General features: G+C 31.3%; 1 protein-coding gene across 2 annotated transcripts in view; it reads left to right on the forward strand.

The window, feature by feature from the left end:
• The first annotated feature begins 9,790 nt into the window (after positions 1-9,790).
• Positions 9,791-22,676, forward strand: part of LOC134705547 (monocarboxylate transporter 9-like) — a 29,259-nt gene continuing 16,373 nt past the window's right edge. The window contains exon 1 of one of the 2 annotated variants that reach the window (XM_063564262.1): positions 9,791-10,006. In XM_063564262.1, the coding sequence (XP_063420332.1) occupies positions 9,958-10,006 (49 nt within the window). In that variant the 5' untranslated portion in view covers positions 9,791-9,957. The remainder of the gene's footprint in view (positions 10,007-22,676) is intronic. The other variant, XM_063564263.1, reaches the window with a different exon arrangement.

Consider the following 22,676-nt stretch of genomic DNA (forward strand, 5'->3'; position numbering starts at 1 on the left):
TTGAGTAAAATTATACAGAACTATATTTTTCCTTTAATTAAACCGAGTCTTTATAGGTTGATATTTCATCCTGTGTCATTATATGGTAAAAAAACATATACAACGTGTTGAACATTTCAAATTTACACATGTACACAATAAATCAAGGAAGCTAGTTGTACATTTCCGGAAGAATATGCTGTATATTTGCGGAAATGGGGCAGTGTGGGTTTTGTTTTTTGACGTAATATGTTTTTATATGATAATATTTTTCTGGATGGTGCATCAGCCACCTGAAGTCACTGTTAAATAATCACTGAGTCACTCTGCTTTCTTTGACATTGTAGGACTGTTTCAAGAAATATGAATATGCTCCAAAAAAGTAATTGAAGAGTACAAACATTTAATTAAAATAAACAACTGCACCATGAGCGCATGATACACCGTCGCGTTTTCAAAGAATAAGTTTAATTACTACTCAATTTCATATCAGAAATTTATACAAAGCGAAAGGAAGCTGTCTTAAGGTTCCACTAAAGTCAAAATATAGGACACTTCATAAACATCTAAACTTTGCCTGCATTTTTCAACCTATAATGAATAAAGTCATAAACTATGAGAACATATGTTCATTTAAACATACTTTACATATACACATTGTGTAAATTGTAAATAAACTTGAAATTGTTATGTTGTGGCCAAACCGGTTCTTGGGGTGAACACTAAATTTTCCAAAAAATCTGCAGGCCTGAAAGACGACTTAATTTGCTTAAAATTGGTGTGGACCAATACTGTTACATGTAATGCAGGGCAAGCGAATGCTGATTTGTCACATACATATGTTTTAATGGCATATTTGTCCAATTTCTGTTTTGTACCTTCGATATTTGTTCACTTAGATACATGAAATGAACTGAAACTCGAAAATCAATACATTTTATAAAAAATCAACATTCGCTTGCCCTGCATTATATGTAATAGTATTCGTCCATACCAATTTTAAGCAAATTAAGTCGTCTTTCAGGCCTGCAGATTTTTTTGAAAATTTAGTGTTCACCCCAAGAACCGGTTTGGCCACAACATAACAATTTCAAGTTTATTTACAATTTACACAATGTGTATATGTAAAGTATGTTTAAATGAACATATGTTCTCATAGTTTATGACTTTATTCATTATAGGTTGAAAAATACAGGCAAAGTTTAGATGTTTATGAAGTGTCCTATATTGTGACTTTAGTGGAACCTTAATAGATATACATCAGTCATCAAAGTTTGATGAGAACTGCTCAAAGCATTTCAGCAATATAGTCTGAAAACTTTGAAAAATCACCATCTGTTTATGAAAAAAATTAAAAAACTCGGAAACGTAAAATCCAAAATGTATAAAGATTAAAAGTAAACACACATCAATAGATATAAACAATTTACCAAAGTTTCATGCAAATTGGTAAAAGCGTTTTTTAGTTAATGTACGACATGTATATACGAACGGACAACAGTATACGTCTCGTAAAGGGGGTATAAAAAAGAAGGGAAAACTAAAGATATAAAAGAAAAAAATGAATAAGCAACGTATTTCTCGATTTTTATTTGGCATGCGGCAAAATATAACATTTATCTCTACTTTATCCTGTTTATTACGTTGTACAATTTGAATCATATGTTTGGAATATATTTTTCTTCTGTATACCATGTATACTAGAATAGTGATATAAGTATGAAAAAGAGTTTTTAAATCAAACCCTTTTTTCCCATTTTTTGAACGGCTGTTCCGGAATTGATTCGGCAAAGACGGTTCGCATTCGACAAAATCTGAATGCAATCTGGACTCAATCAGCAGAAAATTAGGAATTAATTTTTTTTCCATATCATTCCCGTTCGATAGGACATCGTCCAGAAAACACAGAAAATTGTCTGGATTTTGATCCGATACATCAAAATCAGTCACAATATAGCCACGCTCATAATTCGACTGGAAAAAATCAGCCGTGTTTACCCAAATGTTACGGGACGCACCTGTCGGAGTGCTTGGCCGAACTATCCGGACCATTCCCGAGCCGTAAGAATCTGTTACGAACTTAAACGGTCTGCGTTCATACAATGATAGGATATTCCAGATAATTGGGGATAGTTATCTTTTTCTCTTTTCGTGTCTTATCGCTGTCTGATCTCAAACGGGAGCAATAATCGGCAAATGTGTAAATGCCGCATTAGCAATTACAATCGGCAATTTTCTTCCTACCAAATTTATCTCTAATTCTTATCATGATATGGACTAGTTACGCAATTAAATTCGATGCAGGAGCCCTATAGCCTTCATTTTTTCCATCACTCCGTCTGCCAGTCAACAAAAGTATAGGAAAGAGTCCCATGAAATTTCCCTATGCTGCCATAATTTGTAATTTATTTACATATTTTTATTTTGTTGCAATTCAGCCTATCAACTATAAAAACAAACGGTATCATAATTTTACTGTGCACAGTAACGTTGCTATGCATATCATTTGCTTGTAAATAGGACAAGGACTAAGGTTGAAACTGTTGATGACTCTTGCCTATAATGTGTTTAATATATCCGGACCATGATAAATGGTGCTGGTAATTAAAACTATGCACTTTAAATATACTATGTCAATATTTTGCTGGCAGACGTATGATTTGTAACAGACTTTCTTGTAGCAGCAAAAGATCCAAGTAGAGAACGTGGCGACTTGTTTTATTTGCATAAGTATGAATTATTTGCTACCGAGTCTCACATAAATACAACAGCCGGGCCGTTGCGGACACGTATATTTTTGTTAGTCATTGTTTCACCTTTTCCTGTTTAAATTTGACCTGCGCATATTATGTCAGAAAATGTGAAATTATATAACGTAAGAATAATTGTGTACGAAGACATTACCTAATATTTCAAGCCCGTACCATCTCTGATTCTCTTTCCGCCTTTGGTAATCGTAGTAAGAGATACATCACGACTTAATTATTTTGGCTAATGAAGAGAGGGAATGTAGCTCTAGATCTGAACATATATATATATACACATTTAACACTGCTTTATTATGCTCCATCTAGGGACATTATGTTTTTCGTTGGCTGTCTGTCTGCCCCGCTTCGGTTTAAAGCTGTTGGTTTAAGTTTTTTGTCAAAGTAGTTTTTGATGAAGTTGAAGCCCAATCAACTTGAAACTTAGTACACATTATTCCTATAACATGATCGTTCTAATCTTGATAACAAATACGATTTATCTACCTCAATTTCACGGTACATTGAACATAGAAAATGATAGTACCAGCCTTTATCTTGCTAACAACTGTAACGATTTTGGTCGAGGTAGTTATTGATGAAGTTGAAGCCAAATCAGCTTGAAACATAATACACATGTTACCTATGGTATGATAGTGCGAGTGGGGCATCCGTGAACCATGGACACATTCTTGTTTTTATTACTATGATAAAAAATCATAAACTTGAGGATTTGAATAAAGTTACACTCAAGGATAATGGCCTTTAAAAAAATATAAGACCCAATCAAAACCCTCGAACGTAATATGTCATAATCTAACTTTGTTTGAAGTTTCTTTAAAAATACGATTACTACGTGTATTTCTTAAAACAAGTAAATTCACATTTTTTTTACACATTTTTACAATTATTTAGTTGACCATCAAACTGGACAATGGGCAAATTCATATAATTTTTATCAATGAAACAAAAGGTATTCATGAAAGGTTCGATTATCAAGCTATTACCTTTTTACAAAATTATCGCATTATGTGATTTTTTTTAAAGTACAAAATTTAAGCAGTCTTAAAGAAATTTGAGAAACTTACTACAGAGCAAGCGGTTCATCCGTTGAAAAGGTTATTATTTTGAAGAAAACTTTGAAATATATTTAATTTTGTAAAATAATACGGCATTTTTCCTTTGAAGTTTTCCCGTGATACTCTGCTTAATAGTTCAGTTTTTGAAAAAAACAAACATGGTTTAATATGAAGAGTTATATGTTATTCCATTGAAAGAATCATGACGTACTTTTTCTTACAACTTCATGTAGATAGGCAGAGCTTGGACTATGGTTTAATCTGATATATTTTTTTTTATGTTAAACCATGATTGAAACTCTGCCTCTTTGTTACGCCTGATTGACAGTTTAGTAAATGCACGAGGACAAGGATTTCGTTTGTTTTACAATAGGATTTCTACTCACAAATTCCGTCACTGACTTCATAAATTTAAAATTTCATTGGGGAAAAGATTTTTTCTAAAAAAAAAATTATACCAAAAAATAGCCGGAATATTTTGTTCTAAAAATTCCCAGACCCCGAAAAAAAGCAAATGATATGTGCCTTAAAGAAACCCGAGTCGTTTAATTCAGAAAAATATTTTTTTGTCATGTCTGATGTGCCATATTCGCAACTGAATCGATTTTCTCGTGCGCGAGCTAAACAGTTGGCCAAAACGACACTCCTTCTGTTTTTTTTTAAATCATCAGACCACTTTTGAATGATGTTACAAAACATATACACTACGCCTTACTCATTAACATATTTAAACGAACTCATCCTGCGGATTCGTTGTTTAAATATGTTAACTCGTAAATAGCGTGGTATATATAATTCTTAATGCTCGTTTACGCAAGGTTTAAAAGTGTTTGTGTCTGAACTCTTTGTTTTTCAGTCGTATTAAGCGGTGTTTTACGTTTCCGCAAATAAGGATTACTTTTCCGGGAAAAGAGATGACGTTTCCGAAAGAAAAAAAAATACGTTTCCGGTAATACATACCTTACTTTTCCGAGAAAAAAGTAACGATTCCGATTTTTTAATTACTTTTCGAAAAAATTTAATAGCAGTATGCATTGCATATTAAGTGCGCACATCAAAAAGTAAATCCCACATTTTAATAAAAAAAAAAAAAAAAACAGTAGTAATAACGCAAACACAAGAGGAATGAAGTTACTATTTTACAACCCTGTATCGAATAATTGACTGTGGCATCTATGAAAATATCAGTTATATCATTTACACATAGACGATCATAGACATTTCAAGTTGGTGAAACATGAATATTTTTCTCGAAAAGTAATAAAAAAATAATTCGGAATCGATACTTTTTTCTCGGAAAAGTAAGGAAACCTAGTTTATTGTAGATATATATAAGGTCGGAACCTTTTTGTATAAAAATTTGAAATAAATAATATATCTAACATAATTTTTATATTCATATATAAATAATCTACAAGCAGGTAAATTTTCGGAAAAGTATTGAATACAATTTCTTGAAACGTATACTTTAAGCTACCGGAAACATAGTATTGGAACTTTGGAAAGTTAGTGGAAATGCAATAGGCCCATATTAAGCTGTTTTAATCCGTTTTAAAGAACGGAGTTACAGGATAGGAAACAAAGAAATGACCGAGATTACTATTATCTGGCTAAAATTTAATTTTATCATTTCAAGGACGTGTTCATCGACCTTGGAAAATATTGCTAAACATTTAGGTACATTTTTAATTTGAAAATGATGTTTATTTCAGAAATCATGCAGAATACGTGTTTCATTTATTGTTAGACACTTAAGCACAGTTTTGATTTTAAAATTATGTCCAAAACAAAAAATAGTCCATTGAGTGAAACTATGCAGAAACATGATATTTGTCAATTAATTAAACAGAGTCGTTTATATAGGTTAATATTTCACCATATCGGTAACTTCAGCATATGATGCTAAAACATATCATTATAGGTGGCACGGTAGTATTTCCTGGCCATAAGGGATAATGATAGCCTTTTTAGAATTTTTACCACTTTCTAACACTGCAAAAAATTCTACATTTACAGTTAACTGAAGTACTTTCATTTTACCATTCAGAGATGAATTTGGATATGTACCATGACCGTTTACTTTTTTTGCTATTTTTAAAATCCTAAGGCCACTAGTACTTTTAGGTCTTTTATGGTGCAGTGAATGTAAAATTTAAAAAAATTCTCAAAAATTCATTTTCATCTATATGTAAATTTATTTTATATTTTTCTACACCTGATTCATCACTCAGTTTGGGAAAGTATGTTCAGTTGATACTGTATTTTTTGTCCAATCACACTGTTTAGATACATTTACCTAAGTAGGGTACACAAAAGAGCAACCTAAATTCTGGAAAGCAAATACTACCGTGCCACCTATAACGTGTAACGTAACCAATTAATCAAGGAAGCTATTTGTACATTTCCTGAAGAATATGCTGTTATCATGTTAATATTTGCGGAAGTAGGGAAGTGTGGGTTTTGTTTTTTTACGTAATACGTTTTTAACATGATAACATTTGTCTCGTTGGTGCATCAGCCGCCTTTAATCACGGTTAAACAGTCAATGTGCTTTCTTCGACATCACAGAACGGGGACTGTATTTTTAAAAATCCTTAATCTCCGAATAAGTAATAAAAATTATATACATCCAGGAAAAACACAAGAAATAAAAAGAAAAAAAAAATAGAAACTACAGCATATGATGCTAAAACATATTATTATAACGTGTAACATATTTTACACATGTAACCAATGAATCAAGAAAGTTAGTTGTTCATTTCCGGAAGAATATCATGTAAATATTTGCGGAAGTAGGGAAGTGTGGGTTTTGTTTTTGATGTTATACGTTTTTAACATGATAACATTTGTCTCGTTGGTGCATCAGCCGCCTTTAACCACGTTTAAGCAGTCAATGTGCTTTCTTCTACATCGCAGAACTCTGACTGTAATTTTTAAGATCCTGAATCTCCAAATACGTAATGAAACACCAAAAATATGAAGAATAGAAAAAAATTATTTTAACATAAATCAATTTCCACGTTTTATTTAGTTTTATATGGTCATATCAGGGACTTTTTTGACAGCTTGCTTTGCGGTATGGGTTATGCGCAGTATTGAAGGTCAAACAGTGACCCATTGTTTCTAACCACCTAAGTCATTTAGTCTCTGGTGTACATTTGTCTCATTGACAATCATACCACGTCTTTTTATTTTCATACAAATTTCGATAAACAGACAAGCTGTTATTATTCCGTTTTTAAGAAAGGAGTTACAGGATAGAGTTCAAAGAAATGATCGATCTGGCTATCATCTGGCTTAAAATTTACTAATTTTATCATTTCTTGGACGTCGTGTTCATCGACATTACAAAAATTTTGCTAGACATTTAAGTACATATTTATTATGAAAATGATGTTTTAAATTATTTCAGAATTCATGCAGAATACGTGTTTCATTTATTGTTAGGCACTTTAGCATATTTTTGATTTAAAAATGATGTCCAAAACAAAAAAATAGTCCATTGAGTGAAACTATGCAGAAACATGATATTTGTCATTATATTAAACAAAGTCGTTTATATAGGTTAATATTTCACCCTATCGGTAACTACAGCATATGATGCTAAAACATACCATTATAACGTGTAACATATTTTACACATGTACCCAATTAATCAAGGAAGCTATTTGTACATTTCCGGAAGAATATGCTGTTATCATGTTAATATTAGCGGAAGTAGGGAATTGTGGGTTTTGTTTTTGACGTAATATGTTTTTAACATGATAATAATTGTCTCGTTGGTGCATCAGCCGCCTTTAATCCCTGCTAAACAGTCACTGTGCTTTCTTTGACATCGCAGAACTGTGACTGTATTTTTTAAAAATCCTGAATTTTGAATCTCCAAATATGTCATAAAAATACATACATTCAGGAAAAACACAAGAAATAAAAAGAATTAAAAAAAAGAGAAAAGAATGAACAGGGACTTTCTATACTAAAGTAAGTTATTATAGAAAGTCCCTAAAATGAAATTATAACAAATTTCTCAAGTAATTTATTGGATGTCATTTTTTGCTGTTTATCATATTTGTTTTTCGCTCATTATGTTATCATAAATCAATTTCTACGTTTGAATAGTTTTACATGGTCATTTCAGGGACTTTTTTTACAGCTCGCTTTGCGGTATGGGTTTTGCGCAGTATTGAAGGTCAAACAGTGACCCATTGTTTCTTACCACCTAAGTCATTTAGTCTCTGGTGTACAGTGGTCTCATTGACAATCATACCACGTCCTTTTATTTTTTTATACTAATTTCAATACATAGACAGATATAATGCAACAGGGAAAAAAGAAAATAGTTTAATTTATCTCCAAAAAGAACTTTGCCACAAGTGCAAAACATGATAACACACTGATACCTCTTAAGGACAAGACTCTTTATCTATAACACGACCACCCCAATAGAGTTCGGGAGACAAATACTATCAATGTAATGAAAATAAGGATCGCAGTGTGTCAACAATTATGACCCAATATCCATACTTGTGTTCGTTATTTGTGCCTTTAATTCGTTTGTCATTTTGTATTCCCCCATAAAAGAGAAGCAGTAGATACTAAATTGATATTCAAAGTCATTAATCGAAAACGACATGACAACAGTAAAAAAAAGAAATAAATAAAAAAACCAAACGATTCACAAAAAAAAACCCATAGACACCCAAGGACTGAGAAACCATCAAATACCTAGTGTGATCTCAGGTGCTCCGGAAGGGTAAATATAGTAGCTTCTGTACCTACAGTATCTCACTTTTGATATAATTTGATTGGAGAAGACGGACGATACGTTGGATATATACCTTGAAGCAACACTCAAATGAAAAATTAAACTTAAATCAAAAAAGAAAATAGTTTACCACCTATGGTTAGTAGATGGAATGAACCGCCGGAGAGTCTTAAAAGATGACCAAACAGTGCAAAACTAACAATACATTGGGCACAATATCAAGTATATGTTTAATATGCTGATTGCTTCGTTGATAAAAAATTGAGATCTTTGATCTGTTTTTCAATGTGACAACTATACAACAAAATCTAGAGTAAATGGGTTTATTTAGCAACTAAAGGTTTTATGTCAGTCTTTAACAATGAGCAATATCATACTCTATAGAAAAGTTTTTAACTTATTCTATAACAGATTCAGACATCATGACAAAAATTGGAAAAAATCAAACGCAGAAAACAACGGCCTAATTTATGACACACCAATCAATTAGGGGGGGGGGTGTATGACAGACAGCAATAAACGACAACAACATGCACTTTGAAGGAGTACCCCCCACTTTTTCCTAAAAGAAATGTTTTAATTTTAAGCTAGTAAATTGTTTCCGATATCATAACTTTTTTCGCTAAATTAATGTGTTTTTGCCTTTATCCATACGATATTACAATATAACTGCAATTTGTATATGATACTCTTCTATTCTTAATCTACACATGGATAAAGCGAGCGGCATTTAAAAAGCGTCTGTTACGACAACCTCATAACAGCAGGTTGCCGAACCATGACAGGAAAACACGGAACTTGTTAGGTTCAAGCATGAATATGAGTGCCAAACTGTCCCAAACCCGGAACGGTGGTATAGTTAACAACACACCATAGGAAGATATTTAGTTAGGAATGGCTTGACTCATTTGATTTGAAGAAAAAACAACTTACATAAAGACAAAAACCACAGTGTACCGATCTAGGAGTTAATAATGTTAACTGGAAATTTTGATGTTAACTATTTTAAAACGATTATATAATATTATCAACCATAAATCTTTCCGGGGATTTTTTTTTAACTATACAAGACACATCTAAGTTATTACACGTGTTTCTTTAACCATTACCAAGAGTAGATGACTATTGCCGTGACATGTGATTTATATTTGGAATTTCCTCTATTTAAAAGATGTATAAAACAATTCCATATCTGTTTTAATATTTATTGAGACAAAGTGGTTAAATGCCAAATCTAAATTAATTATATGTTGTGTCGAGGCCTCAAGGATAAGACATAATTAGCATATGTATAACTACATACTACTATACTCTTCACGTATTCCTCACATTGCAGTTGTAACTACTACCGTACAAGAGCAGGACTGTGTTTTTTCAATTTTTTTTCACGATGAAATTAACTGATATAGACCAGGGATATTCTTGGGTAATACTGTTTTGTAAGTAAAAAAGAGTTATTGTTATTATATTATACAAATAAAACATAGCTGAGAGATGGAGAGAAGACTGTTGTTCTTAGGGTAGCATTCGGTTCTATCATACTTTCAGTTATGTGTTATTTAATTCATTATGTTGAAGAATCGGATACTAGTATTAATTATAGATTTTTATTTGGCAGTCTTTTATTGGTTATAAACACCAGATGATAACATTAAGAAAAATGTTTATCACTCAGCCTTATGTTCTAGTGGTTATACTGTACGTTACCCGTTCATTTATTTTCCATTTTAACATAAATTATGATAATATTTTCCCGGACATTATTACCCAACTGTTAACCGTTTGAGTTGAGACTATTGCAACTGACTTTTGCGGTGTGTTTTTATGTTGTGCTGTCACACCACTGTCCTGGATTAGTCTCAGGGTTGAGCGCTCACAAACATGTTTTACCCTTCCACATTATTTATGTGCCTGTCCCAAGTCAAGAGCCTATAGTTCAGTGGTTTTCATTAGTTCGTGCCTGTCATTTAATTTTTCGAAAACTGTTTTCTTAGAAAGTAAGCAGTTATTTTACTCGTTTCCAATTTGTATGCAAGGCCATTATAAGACCGAATTTAAGCCGTTTAATATATCTTTATTTTTATCATTATGTAAGACCCTATTTTGTTCAGCAGTTGCTTACTTTTATCGTGTTTGATCTTTGATGGATAGTTATACCACATCTCCTGCCTGAACCGTGTCCAGTGCCCTAAAAAATTCGTCCAGATAGCTTGAAAAAAACCCCAGCTTTTGCTAGTCGAGTTATGCCTTTCCTCGTCTGCTTTATCTAGGATTGTAACACAGAATGTGATGTATAGTCGCTAGTAGATGGCATACCTGTCAGATCAACTATAATTTCTATGTATATCTATATGTATGTATTCATATCCATTTATTTTTATTGCTGATAATTGTTTGTGTCACAAAAATTATGTAAGACTTTATGACCTGTAAGACTTAATATTATTAATGCAAATAATGATTTATATTGGTGTCAGTTTTTGAAGATCTAAACTGCAAGTTGGAAAAAGAGTTCGCTAAAATATCAATGAATTGATATCATTAGAATTGGGTAACTATTTATAGACTGCACGAATAATTTGTGAAGTATATTGTTTTAAACCTTTCTCAGTACCTAGTCTAATTTTTTGACTTTTTTCACTCGAACACGGTGATTCTTTGGTTGATACATAAGATAAGCGAAATTTGAGACCCACTTATTATGTTATATCAAAGAGGTTATATTCGTATCTTCTAAATTTTGAATTCTACGCAATAATTTACTTAATCTAAAGGATTCATACAACACTATTTGAAAAAATAAAAGAGATATATGACCCCCCCACTTTTTTTAGTTCAATATTAACGTCCGGAAGTTGTACGCACCATGATCTTATAAAATTTTATGACCCATCTATTGTTAACCTTTAAAGTTTGTAGTATTTACGTGACATTCCTATATTTCCTTTCCTAGTAATGAAACTATTGTATCATTCATCAGTTTCAAAATATTTTCGTAAACAATTAGTAATAAACCACCTACTACATGCAACTTATCATCAAAAACAAAACAAGGACACAAATTCAAGGTGACTACATAACAATCATAATTTTGACACGAAACGAGTAGAATCCTAACCAAAGGGTCAAAAAGGAGAACAAGAAAACGATTGTTATTTATTTCCTTAAACATTCCCCTTTCCAGTCCTAATTTGATATTCGTAAAATGTATTTAAGGACTGACTTATAACGTTTTAAGTACGACAATGTATTATTCTGTTTCAATTGAGATTAGTGGATGATAGCTCATTAACTTCCAATACCTCTATTGTTTTCTGAGTACTGCTGCATATTAGATCATTTATCATAGTTATCAATGAATTCATTTATTGTCGCAGCCTTTTATAAATATTCAGGATGAACAAAATAATAAGTGTTTTCCCTTTTATTATATATAGAAATATCTATTATGGGGAGGGGAGGAGTATTTTCGGATTTACAATTCATCTCTATCTGATGCTCCGTATGCTTATTTTTTTTTATCATGAAGGAGTTCCCTGCGCAAGAATTAACATAGTTTCCAGCAGTTTGTGTTGCAGAATATTCATTTCCACCCTGTATTAATCAATTTTATTCATTTTCAGCTCTTACCAGGCCAAAATATTAAATCCCAGCCCCAACCCCAGAAAATAAAATGATATTTCCCTTAAGAGCGGTTAACCTTTATCATCAAATGATAAGTGAGCCTTAAAAGTATTATCATTCGTCATGCCGTAATATTTAGCTATAATCAGCATCAAATGCAGTACCATTCTATATTTTACCTTTAAACGTATAGTGAAGTATGTTTTTCCTAGCCCCAACTATGTAATAGTATTCACTACATTTGAAATCTAGGCTTTCGAAAAAGGAGAGTGGATGCTAATAAGCCTATGTCTTGATACATGTAAACAGTCTATTCAGTTTATCATGTATGTTGCCCTACAATTTCTAGTAATCATAAACGTTCCAATAAAATTTTGATGGTACAACATAAAACACCTGTTGACTACAACAAGAAAAGACTCTTGTAGTATGATGTCGTCAATAGTCCATATACCACAAGTTCTCAGGTCAAGTGTCGAAGCTTATCAAAATAAAGATTATCAAAATGTTAACAGTCATGATATGATTTTCTTAAGAAAATACAAATGTTCAATAATTGTTTCAACATTTGTAGGTACTTCATTTGTCTCCTGTTAGGTATCTAATGACTGCATTTATAATATAAATTCGTTTTTCATCTTATATATTTTTTGATTTCTTTGTAATATATCTTTAAACAACATGTTACAATATTCGACTTTTTCTCAACGCGGAGATCAAAGAAAAGCAAGAATGTTGTTTCCTAAGTATGCAAGAATATAAGTATGCGATAAATGAGACCTGGTAAATTATGTCTGAACAGACACTAACTGATAGTATAAAAAATCCATTGCATGTTACATAAATTACTTTTAATTATCCAAATAGAAATAAACATAACCATCTTGGGTCAGCTTTTGCGTTATTTAGGTGGATCCTTAGTTTCTAAAATGTAAATTTATCATTTGAAATTTAAATAAATGGTATTTTATATTAAATCATGTCAGTGCCACATAACTGACTTGTGAAATAATGATACCACAGGAACAAAACAGTCCACCGGTATATATATATCGGTCCAGTGAGTATGTTGAAGGCCGTACGGTGACTTATAGTTGTTAACTTCTCCGTGATGGGGTCTTTGATGAAGAGATGTCATTGACAATCGTACCACACCTTCTCATTGTTATAGGTCTTTTTTGAAAACTCTTGTATCAAATTAAATGATTGCAGTTATGTCAGAAAAAAAGCAAAAGTCTTGTAATTTTCCCAATAAAGTTTTCTATGACAGTGTAAAACCAAATATTCCTCATTTCTAAATAAGTTTAATGTAATGTATAAACCGATCAAATCAATTGTATTGTCATTAGATATTTACAGCAGTTTTGTGGGAAAACAAATTTGAACAAACAAAAGGAAAATATTAACAAAAAAGAATACAAAGAAGTTAAGTAATGGATATTTGTTTTTACAATATGCAATAATCATTTCACTATGTGATCCATGACCTCCGTTCTGATCTCAGTTTTAATGCCCTTTGAAAAATCAACAATTCTGATGATCTGTATAAAGAGGGGGTAGGAGGGGTCCTGATCCCTAAATCCCGGACTTAAAAACACGAAATCTGGAAATCCCGGGCTTTTAAATACGAAATCCCGAGGTCCCGAAATTCGAAAAAGAATTCCCGGATCCCGAAAGGGTCATTCCCGAAATTCCGAGGTCCCGATAAATGTCCTATCCCCCCTCTATAAAGGAATCAGGGTTTAACATATAAAATAATGTCTGTCCATCAGGGAAATGAATGAAATGTCCATCATCTAATTATTTATCATAATAGGGATTTTGTCTGATATTCTGTTTTCCTTACAATTCAGAAAAAAATGAGATTCCTCTTCGATGACTGCTGGTTTCGAATAGTCTGTGTGCTCGAGGAACTAACATGTTACGACTTTTTTCTATTTCATTAACATGGAATCTTATGCAAAATTTTGTAAAAAAAATTATTCTTAAATTAAAAATCATTAAATGCAAATTTGCTTCACGTGAAGATTTTGATATCCAAACTTAAAATATTTGCTTCTTCCGTCAATGTATTTTTCTAATTTACTTTATATAAATATCCAAGCATATTTTTCAAATATGATAAAAACAAAATTCGCATCATGGTATCAATTGCTATATGAATGAAATCAAGTGTAAAAAATATCCTTCCTATAACAATGATCTACACCTTTATCGTAATATCAGCAATAAAAGGCCATGACATGACAAAGTATGAAATTTAAAAAACGAGAAAACCAATCCAATGATGACATCAAGTTAACGAAAAACAATTGTTTGAAACAAAACAACATTTGAACAAACCGAAAAAGACCAAATTTGAAATGGCCTGACGTAACAGATTGATACGAAGCAAAACAGACTAACATTAAAAAAATACAGAATATCGATCTTAGAGTACTCGCAGCTACTAAAGCTTGGATTAAAGCAATAAATCGATCATGTTCTTAAATACTTAGTTCACGTTATGTTCATGTCACTCATAAAAATCAACTTGAATCACAATTAATTTATAAGTCAGTGAGTTCTTTAAACAGATTTTAAAATTCTAAACTTATCATGTGTCGCCTGGAGCGATAATAAACAAAACATAACTGTATTATTAATTAGAGATTTAACAAAAACCCAATCAAAAATATTAGAATATACACTTAAAATTAACCACCTGTATAGTCATACAATTATGGGTTTTCCATCTAACTTTATTGTCATCGATGACTAGCAAATTTTTTGTTATAGTTTGACCTATTCTTCTTCTTTTTATTATAGTGAAGCATCCCAGTATTCTCTATTCCTCTTTACCCTTAATTCTCTATTAATGTCCATTATTCTCTTTTTTGTAAACCCCACCATACATTTTTTATTGGCATAACATCAAATTAGGCAATTTGTTATTTGTTATTCATGTTTTTCATTGTGCTATCCATTATTTTCTTGAAGCCTGTACACGTATTCATCATTGCCATGTTGATCTTTGGGGGATATTTGTCCCTTTGGTAATCATACAAAACCTCTATATGTTTATATCTAACGAAAGCTATAAACAAGTGAAAACTATTTCCCGATTTCAATATATTCTTTTTATGTTGTTTATATATAAAAAAAATGTGTTAACTAAAGACTGTTTATTGTTCTAATAACATAAAAATAAGATAATCACCTTCAAAATGTTTTAATAGCGGTTTACTGTAAACTGCATAGTATGCTAAAACGTCTGAATATTTTATAAAAATAAAAGTACGAATTAAATGATATATGTCTTTTGTAAACATTCTCATGTCATGAACATGATTTGCTTGTTTAACACTAAATATTAATGTATATTTAACTATGAATCAACGAAAATAGAACAATTGTAAGAAGTACATATTATTAACGCCTGCTTACAAAGTTAAATGTCTTAAAACAAAAGCCAACACATCTGTTTAAATTTTCCACAGACCACATCATTAACGCCTGCTTGAAAAGTTGAATCTATTAAATAATGAAAATCGCATCCGTCTAAATTTCAACAGACCTCTTGAACAGACCTCATAATAACGCTATAAAAGGTTAGCTGACAAATATTTTGACAAAAGTCTTATTTTATTTCTCATTTGATATTTCGAAATATTACAGTAAATGATTAAACATTGCGTTACATGCTTTCATACAAAATTAATATGATTTCTTTCTCTAATTACTATATATAGTTAATGTCTGCAATCTACCACATAATTAATTTGATCAATCAATAAATGATTGCCATTTTGACTTGAATTGATTAAATTTGTGCTAAATAACGAATTACATAAAAGTTTTGTGGGTTTTCGTAAAGTTTTTGTAATTTGTTTTCGTTTCCGATGGAGCGAAACATAGTTTGATTCATACATATTGTAATGAGCAAGGAGAACAGCAAGACACCGATTAAAAAAATACTTGAATTTAATGTAACAAACTATTAACTGACAACCTTGCCCGTACTTTTGTCTGACTGCGTTTGTCACATTTGGTTTTGAGATCAATATTAACTCATTTTGAAAATGCGTTTTGAACAAAAACTTTGATAAAGAATACCGATTGGCTAAATCCTAAAAAGATATTTATAATATAATTCAGTTATTCAAAATATAACCTTTGCTTTGTTGCACTTAATGCTTTTCTTGATTTATACGAAAACTACTTTATAAATTATTTGTCAGTCTTAAAATCAAATAAATGTCTAATGTGTACTATTAAGAAAGTCCTCTCTTTGATTTAAGACATGTTGTGTTGTCAGTTTTTATACGTGTACATGGAATTTATTAAATATGTTATCTTCTTACCTTTGAATTCATTTAGATATGTCTTTTTTTGTATAAAAGTTTGAAAAAAAGAAAATCTCTCAATTACATAGAGAATTGTGTCTGTGGTAACAATGTTTGACGTTTATAGATTTTGCACTATTATTTTGTCACCTACATTGATAAGAGACATTCTTATTTGACAAGGTACATGACACAAAAAACAGTTATCGAACTGACATAGTTTGACTTTTGTCAATAGGTGCACATTTGTAAACGGTAAAATAAAACTATTTTAAGCTAGTATAGTACGCTTTAAATATGTATATGTTATGACTTATTGCAGTTGGAAGATTTTCAGTCCATGTTGTAATAATCACATAAGTATATGTTTTATTGAAATACGATATTTTGATTGGCTGACAGCAATTTCGTGTCATTCTGAAATTGGTGTTCATTTTTTAATGAATTTTAACATTCATAATGACAAACATTATCACAATAATAACATTAACGGTACCAATTTTTCTGCTCCAGATGCGCATTTCGACAATACAGAGCACTGGTAAATAAAAGAAAAAAAAAACCATGATAGTCATCATAATGAAAGAATGTAATTATAAGTACAAAACGTTTCTTTTTGAAATTTAATAGGGTTGTAAAAGCATTCACCGTGAGCTCATTTTCAGATTGCAGGGCTACTGCGCTTCATACAAAATCATCTTCGGTCAACAAGTTTACCAAAGAATGAATTTACAAAAAGAAGTATTCAATTCTTAAATGTTGAGTAAGGCTTTCTTTTTTAAAACACGTTTAAACTTAAATTAGATTAAGAGGTTAAGAATAGAGAATACATTTTAAGATACACGATATGATAGTGCGAAGGGATTTGGATTTTTTTTCTATAAACGTTTTCTAGTCATGAATATTCTCCACTTGGCAGAAGTATCCTGTCTTCCTTCACCAATTGTTTATTTGTTCGATGCCTCTGGTGGTGGACTGTTCGTCCCCGAGGGAATCACCAGCCCAGTAGCCAGTACTTCGGTACTGGCATGAAAATACGGATTGTTTGTGTTTTAAAATTTGTTGTTAGAAATGGTTTGAAATGATTATAAATTAAGGGATATATCTTCCTCATGCAAAGCTGATTCCTGTCACGGATTTTGCTATACTTTTTGGACGTTTTGGATTATAGCTCTTCATCTTTTATATAAACTTTGGATTTCAAATACTTTGGCCACGAGCATCATTGAAGAGACATGTTTCGTCGAAATGCGTATCTGGTGCAGAAAAATTGGTATCGTTTCTGTATAATATTTGTGTTGACTGTTTTTCGTCTATTCGTCATTTTTTCGTCGGCCATCAGGGTGTTCACAGTTTTTCGAATTCAAGTTTATATGGCATCCTTATGATCTTCTCTTTGTCCATTTCCCCCGTCTTAAAATGGATAATGAAATAGGTCATCGTTTTTGTTATTTTATGGTACCCGTGTAAATAAAGAAATACCATAGAACATCGATAATAAACGTGACCTTGTAAGATGAAAGCTATAAAACATAACGTTTCGACGTTTTTTTACTACTAGTACATTGGTAAATTGGTGGATACATGGCTCAATGTTATATAAAGTTTGTTATCAATCAAGTGGAAATGTATATCAAACAGCAACAACATGAAGTTGTAAAAACGATCCCTGAATGCATATAAGAGATTTGAAGATTTTTAAGACAAGTGAAAAATATTTTACTAAATATACTTATTTAAATTTCAACGCAATTTTACATTTAATTCAAAGGATTGAAACAATCATATTTAAATAATAATAAGAACAATACACGAATCTCAACCTATTTTTAGATCAGTTTTAACGAACCGAAGTTGTACGCAAACTTGAAATTGCAAACATCTGTAACTCAAACTATTGTTCACCTGTAATGTTTGTAGTATTACATTCTTTGTTTTCTGTATTGAAACAATTATATTATTTATCAGTTACATCGTATTTAAAAACAGTAGTAATATGCCATCTACAACATTCAAAGTATTTTCAAAATCAAAACAAATACAACAAAATCAAGGTGATTACCGTAATTTTGACTTGAAAATTAAGGATGTCTGCTTGTCATGTTTTGGAATTTTTGTCAGATTTTCGGAATCCTCTAGTTTTATCTATTTGAATGCCTTAAAAAAATAATCCCCATGAACCCCCATTTTTCTTTTTATAAATCTTTTACATGTATAATTATAAGTAATTTGTGAAAGTCTTATAAAATTTTATTTATTTTTCAATAGTATTTGAGAACTTTAACTGGTCAATGATAAAGCTATGAAAAATCAAGGGAGAACTTTTTCCCGCCAAAATTTCAATGGCTTATATCTCGAAAACAAGCACATTGACCCCTATATTTTTTTTGCTTTTTTGATTCCCCTATTTAGTCCCTTTCAATACATATTAGTTTCATGAAAAGTTATTTACTTTGAAACTGAGCAGCGAACATCCTTAAGTGAGAAGTTTTTAAAACAAAGGCACAAATAGAAGAATAAGAGATGGATTGTTAAGTATAATTCCGTAAACATTCCCCTTTCCATTTCTAATTTGTTATATGTAAACATTTTTTGATGATTGACAGTGACCTGTAACAATGAATGACATGACAATTTATATTTTTATCAATCATAACATTGTTTACTTTTTTCAAGCATCGACCGATAGCACAATACCTTACCTTCTTTGTTTATAAATAAATGATTAATGCTACATATATAGATACATCTTTAAATAATGTTTTTATAGTTATCAATGAGTTTATTTATTGTTGAAGGTCTTTCATAAATATTCAAGGTTAAAAAGAGGTATAAAGGCATATTCTCTTTGTTCTAGTGATGAATAAAACGGTAAATGGACGACCATTCGATGTTCCAAGTTGGTGAAAAGGATAGGAAGTGGAAGGTGCAATTTGACGATTTTGTTTCATCTGTTGCCAAGCATGCTCTATTTTACTTTTGTACACCACTGTTTTCTGCAATTTGTTATTTTGTATTGTAAAAAAATCACTTTCACCCTTATTTATCAGAATATTCAAATAGTATTTCGCTAAAAACGGACGTCGTCATTAAACGATTATCAAACCTAAAATGGTTATTGGCATTCATCATATACTATATTTGAGAAACTGTTGGCGTCACAATACATGCAATAAGTAGCTTTTCTTTTTAACGTAAATTGGTACAACATGTATGTGGGGAACCCCATTCCGATATTCCTATATGTTAATTTTATTCAATATATTTGCCAAATATCAAGGTGCAAGCAGAAGAGGGTCAGACAAACCAACGGTTGAAGTGATGCTTGTAAACAGTCTATCCATTGATCATACATGTTACGCTACAATAACATGAAAAAGGACTATCAAAATGATAACAGTCCTGATATATTAACTAAAAATCACAAAATTGTCTAATGATTGTTCCACGATTTGTATCATTGTCTTGTGAAAACTTCATTCGTTAACTTATTGCACATTTGTATATGTTTATATCATTTTCACATATCTTTATATACGTATGTTAATTAACACTTGACCTGTTCTCATCGCTGAGGTAAAATAAAAGCTGTAACGTTGTTCCTTCAGTATTTAAGCATACATGTAAGCGATAAATTAGTCCTGGTAACATTTAAGTATAAATGTAAGCGATAAATAAAGCCAGGTAGATTATGTCTGGGCGACACAAATTGTTAGACTAAGTATAAGAAGTCCCTTGTTACATAATTTGCTTGTAAATACCCAACGGCACAAAAAAAGTATAGGCCAAAGTCAGTCGAAGTGAGCTTTCACTCAAATATTTGGCTGAAAACTGACTGCTGAGAAAATGATAGTATTATTCTCTCGGCAAGGAGTTTTGGTGAACTTTTACATCAAATTATTAAATTGCAGAAATTTCATAAAAACGCGAACGTTCTATAATTTGCATCATAAAGCTGTCTAGTCTATGAAGGTGCAAATATTCTTTATTTGTTTATGAGTACAGACTAATCTATAAACAGAGTATAACATATTTTATGTATGCATATTTGAGAAATCAATATTGTTAAAAAACGGAGGGATTATACTTGACAAGAGCAAATAAGCAATGCATCTGATAGAAACTTTCTGTCAATAAGAATGATCTGATTAAGGGATACTCATTTTGACTGTCATTTCAAAATGAGGGTACGGCAGATAGGGGAGACATTTTACCTTGCAACAAATGACTTCAAACCAAACGAATATTCGATGTTATTTTTAAAACAAGAGAATGAGTGGTGTTTTTCTTTTACGAGAAGTTGACTTTAACATCCAATTTCAAGCCAAACACACAAACAGACGTCCTTCTTGAACGTGGTTTCTACTAACGGATGCATAATATCCATGTGACCATAACTAAATTTGTTATACGGTGTGTATGAAAGGATCTAATTCAATATAAACTAAGGACATGAAGTACGATTACCAATGAGACAACGATAATTGTACTTGAAATGACGGATGATGATGATGTAAACAACTATAGATCCCCGTACTACCTTCGACGATGAGCAACACACATTTAACGCTTTGCAACAATCAAAACGAGAAAAAACATAACATAGTGAAGACATAACGTTGCCAAAAACATCTGCAGACTCCCGACTTTGTGCAGGCAGTAAAGAACCAATCACAATGGTGAAGCAACAAAAAAGGAACATGCCAGTTTGAATGACATGATGCACTATTTTAGTACAAAGCGCTACATACGACTAACTATAGCTTATTCACAAATCGTGTTCTTTCTGACTTAGCTCAAGTTGAAATTCATATCACTTATTATATGAACTTAAATTACAATTTATTAGACAGAAAATTCTTCAAACAAATTTTAATATTCTAAACTTCTCATTGAGTCGCCTGAAGCGATAATAAACAAAATATACTTGTATAATAACTCGGAGATTTATAGAAAACCAAAAGTACAATATTCATTTCAGATAAATTACATGTATTACTTTGAATTATGCGTCCTTCTTGAAGTTTTTATTTGACGGTTCTGATTAGGGAGGGATTGTGTTTTCCTATTCTTTTATTCCATTTTTCTTCTTTTTTTACTCAGTATTCTCTATTCAATATATTCAATCGCCCATGATTTCTCTATCCATTATTCGTTTTACCCTTTATTTCGATGATGCCAATTATTCTCTTTTGCGTATTGAAAATTTCAACATTACGTTAAAAGTGACTTATAGGTCCAACAGGCCGGGTGTAAATTTATCTCACTATTTTATTCTTATTATGTTATATTATCGATGTTACACATGTCACTATAATAAATGATATACTTACTTACTTACAATAAACCCCATCTAAACCCGCTTTACTGGCATTACATTAAATAAGGCAATTTATTTTTACTTTTTCATGTTATTCCATTGTGTTATCCCTTGACCTTGATATCTGTATATAATTGTCTCTTTGGCTATCATACAGCATCCTCATATTCCTACCGGGCTTTGAAAGTTACTTATAAGTTAAATATTTCCAAACCTCAATGTATTCTTTGCGTTATATATGAAATATACTACACCATTTCTATGATAGTTATCAAAAGTACCAGGATTATAATTTTATACGCCAGAAGCGCGTTTCGTCTACACAAGACTTGCCAATTCTTTAACCAAAGACTGTTTTACTGATCTCAAATCAAGGAAATACAAAATGAAAGATTTTAAAATCTGTTCACTTTGCATTGTATCTTATGCTAAAACGTTTTATGAGAAATAAGAGTACGGTTATATGATTAATGCCTTTTTTAGACATTTCCATGTCATTAACATGATTTGCTTGCTTAACACCAAATATTTATGTATATTAAACCGTAAATCAAGGAAAATAGAACAGTTTTAAAAAGTACATTTTATTAACCATGTTAACGCCTGCGTAAAAAGTAAAACGAATAAACCTCACACACCACAAAAAAGCCAACACATATGTTTAAATTTTCCACAGACCGCATCACAACTCTACAAGAGGTCGTCTTATGTTCTTCTTGACATCATGGTGTTGTCCGTTTTATTTTTATTAAACTTTTTTTTTTAAACTTCCTTTTCCCTCCAATTTATATTATTATATGAGAGAGTTCATCGTCTTTGGTTTTAGGGTGCACGAGTCAA

The sequence above is a fragment of the Mytilus trossulus genome, chromosome 2, assembly GCF_036588685.1.
Source record: "Mytilus trossulus isolate FHL-02 chromosome 2, PNRI_Mtr1.1.1.hap1, whole genome shotgun sequence".
Lineage (NCBI taxonomy): Eukaryota > Metazoa > Mollusca > Bivalvia > Mytilida > Mytilidae > Mytilus > Mytilus trossulus.